The following is a 2,096-nucleotide window of genomic DNA, read 5'->3' as shown; positions in this document are numbered from 1 at the left end:
CCTGTTCCTATCCCTGTTCCTGTCCCTGTTCCTATCCCTGTTCCTGTCCCTGTTCCTGTCCCTGTTCCCGTTCCTGTTCCTGTCCCTGTTCCCGTCCCTGTTCCTGTTCCTATCCCTGTTCCTATCCCTGTCCCTGTCCCTGTTCCTGTCCCTGTCCTTGTCCCCATTCCTGTTCCCATCCCTGTCCCCATCCCTGTCCCCATCCCTGTTCCCATCCCTGTCCCTGTTCCCATCCCTATCCCTGTTCCTGTCCCTGTCCCTGTCATGTGGGGACAGCACCGGGAGCGGCTTCGGCCAGGACGGAGCCTTGGGAGAGCCTGGGATGGGATGTGGGAATGGGGAACGGGGGATTTGGTGGGATTTGGGATTAGGAGGAGTTTGGGGGCTGAACTGGGAGTGTGTGAGCTGAACTGGGAATGCCTCATCCCAGCTGGGAAGGTGTGATCCGAACTGGGCCCCCCTCCCAGCCCTCCCGGCCCTCCGGAACGGGACTCATGGAGCCGGTGCAGGAATCAGCTCTTTATTCCCATTTTCCATGCGATAAAAAGGAAGGAAAAGGAAAAGGAGAAGGAGAATCCCCCACCCACCACCAGGACCCTGCGGCCGCTCCAAACCCCCGAGCCTGGTGCTGGAATTCTGCTGGAATCAAGGCTACAGAAGTGGCGTTTTTTCCCAACCTCGAGGATTTCCAGGCCCCAAAATCAGGAATTGTTTTGGAGTTTCGTGGCAGAAGCTGAGAGGAGCCCCAGCCCAGGGGCCGGGGGGACCTGAAGTGACAGCCCAGGGTACAAAAGAGGACAGAGGGACCCAAGGACTCCAATTAGAGCAGAAAAAGTGATTAAATATCGAGGGACGCACCCGGCAGGGAGGTGGAAATTCCAGATCCAGGGGGATCTCGCTTCCTGCTGAGGAATAATTCCAGGGAAAAGCCCCAAACCCCACTGGACACTCCGGAATCCTTTTGAGTCCATCGCTCCTGGGCCCGAGCTGGGAACGGGGGCCAGGAGTGACCCTCAAAAAGACCTGGAGAGGCTCCAGGGAGAGGTGGATTCCCCTCAGGATGTCTTGGATTCATCCCTGGGGCGATTCGGGGCCTCCTGCGAGGAATCCTGGCCCTGCTTGGTGCCACCTTCCCAAGAAACCTGGGAATCACCGGATTCCTGGGGACTCCTCTCCCTGGATTCCTCCTGGCAGCTCTTACCCAGATCAGGATCCTCCAGATCCTCCTGGATTCCCTCTCTGCGGGCCCGGCTCTCTCCGGGATCTCTCCGCTCCGGATCCCGATATTCCTGAGGCTCCAGAGCCGCGGGGCAGCTCTTGGCCTTGCCGTCCTCCCGCTCTCTCCCCTGGCAGCCGGATCTGGGCTCCCGTGGGGTTTTCTGGGATCCCTCTCCCTGGGGCTGATCCTGCTGCTCCTCAGGGATCTCGGGGCGCCTCCGGATCTCCTTGGATTTCACCCGCTCGCCTTTCGCAGCCTCCGGCTCAGCGGGATCCCGGAGAGCTCCGTCCTTCACCTCTTTTCCAGATCTTTCCCGGGGCTCATCCAGATCCTCGGAGATTTCCCGGGATTTGGAAGGTGGCGCCTCAGCCCTCCCCGTTTCTCTGGCTGGCGGCTCGGGGTGGCCCCTGCGGTCACTCGGTGGCCGCGGGGACACGGAGCAGGTCCTGACGCGCACGGGCCGGCCCCGCTGGCCGGGCTGCTGGCACACGATCTCGTAGGTGGTGGCCTTGGGGTCATCCAGGTTCTGGATCACGTGGACCAAGTAGGCGACGGTCTGGGGCTCAACGGGATCGGGCAGCACCCGGACCTCGGGCCGGACATCGGGGTCAGCGGGGATGTACCGGACCCTGAGGTCACTGACGGGCACCTCCTGTCCTGGCGGGCAGAGATCTCCGGTGTCCACGTCCAGGGTCTGGTACAGGCACCGGCCCTGCTCCGTCTCCTCTTCCTCTTCTTCCTCCTCCAGGACCTCCAGTCTGATCTCCTCCCGTGTCTCTCTCTGGTCAGTGGTGGTCACTTCTTCCTCTCTTTCCCGTGTCCGGCGGCTGCGGCGCTCAGAGCCCTCCAGCTCCAGCTCCCGATCCCGATGGATTCT

General features: G+C 61.7%; 1 protein-coding gene across 1 annotated transcript in view; it reads right to left on the bottom strand.

The window, feature by feature from the left end:
• Positions 1-504: 504 nt before the first annotated feature.
• Positions 505-2,096, bottom strand: part of LOC121660836 (neurofilament heavy polypeptide-like) — an 11,026-nt gene continuing 9,434 nt past the window's right edge. Inside the window, exon 5 of the mRNA XM_042020354.1 lies at positions 505-2,096. This exon is cut by the window's right edge and continues 19 nt beyond it. Within this exon, the coding sequence (XP_041876288.1) occupies positions 1,056-2,096 (1,041 nt within the window). The 3' untranslated portion in view covers positions 505-1,055.

The sequence above is a fragment of the Corvus kubaryi genome, unplaced genomic scaffold, assembly GCF_017639235.1.
Source record: "Corvus kubaryi isolate FWS band 111438036 unplaced genomic scaffold, C.kubaryi_AGA036_p1.0 36967, whole genome shotgun sequence".
Classification (NCBI taxonomy): Eukaryota; Metazoa; Chordata; class Aves; order Passeriformes; family Corvidae; genus Corvus; species Corvus kubaryi.
The sequence above is the reverse complement of the archived record's forward strand: the minus strand, read 5'-3'. Positions and strand labels throughout refer to the sequence as shown.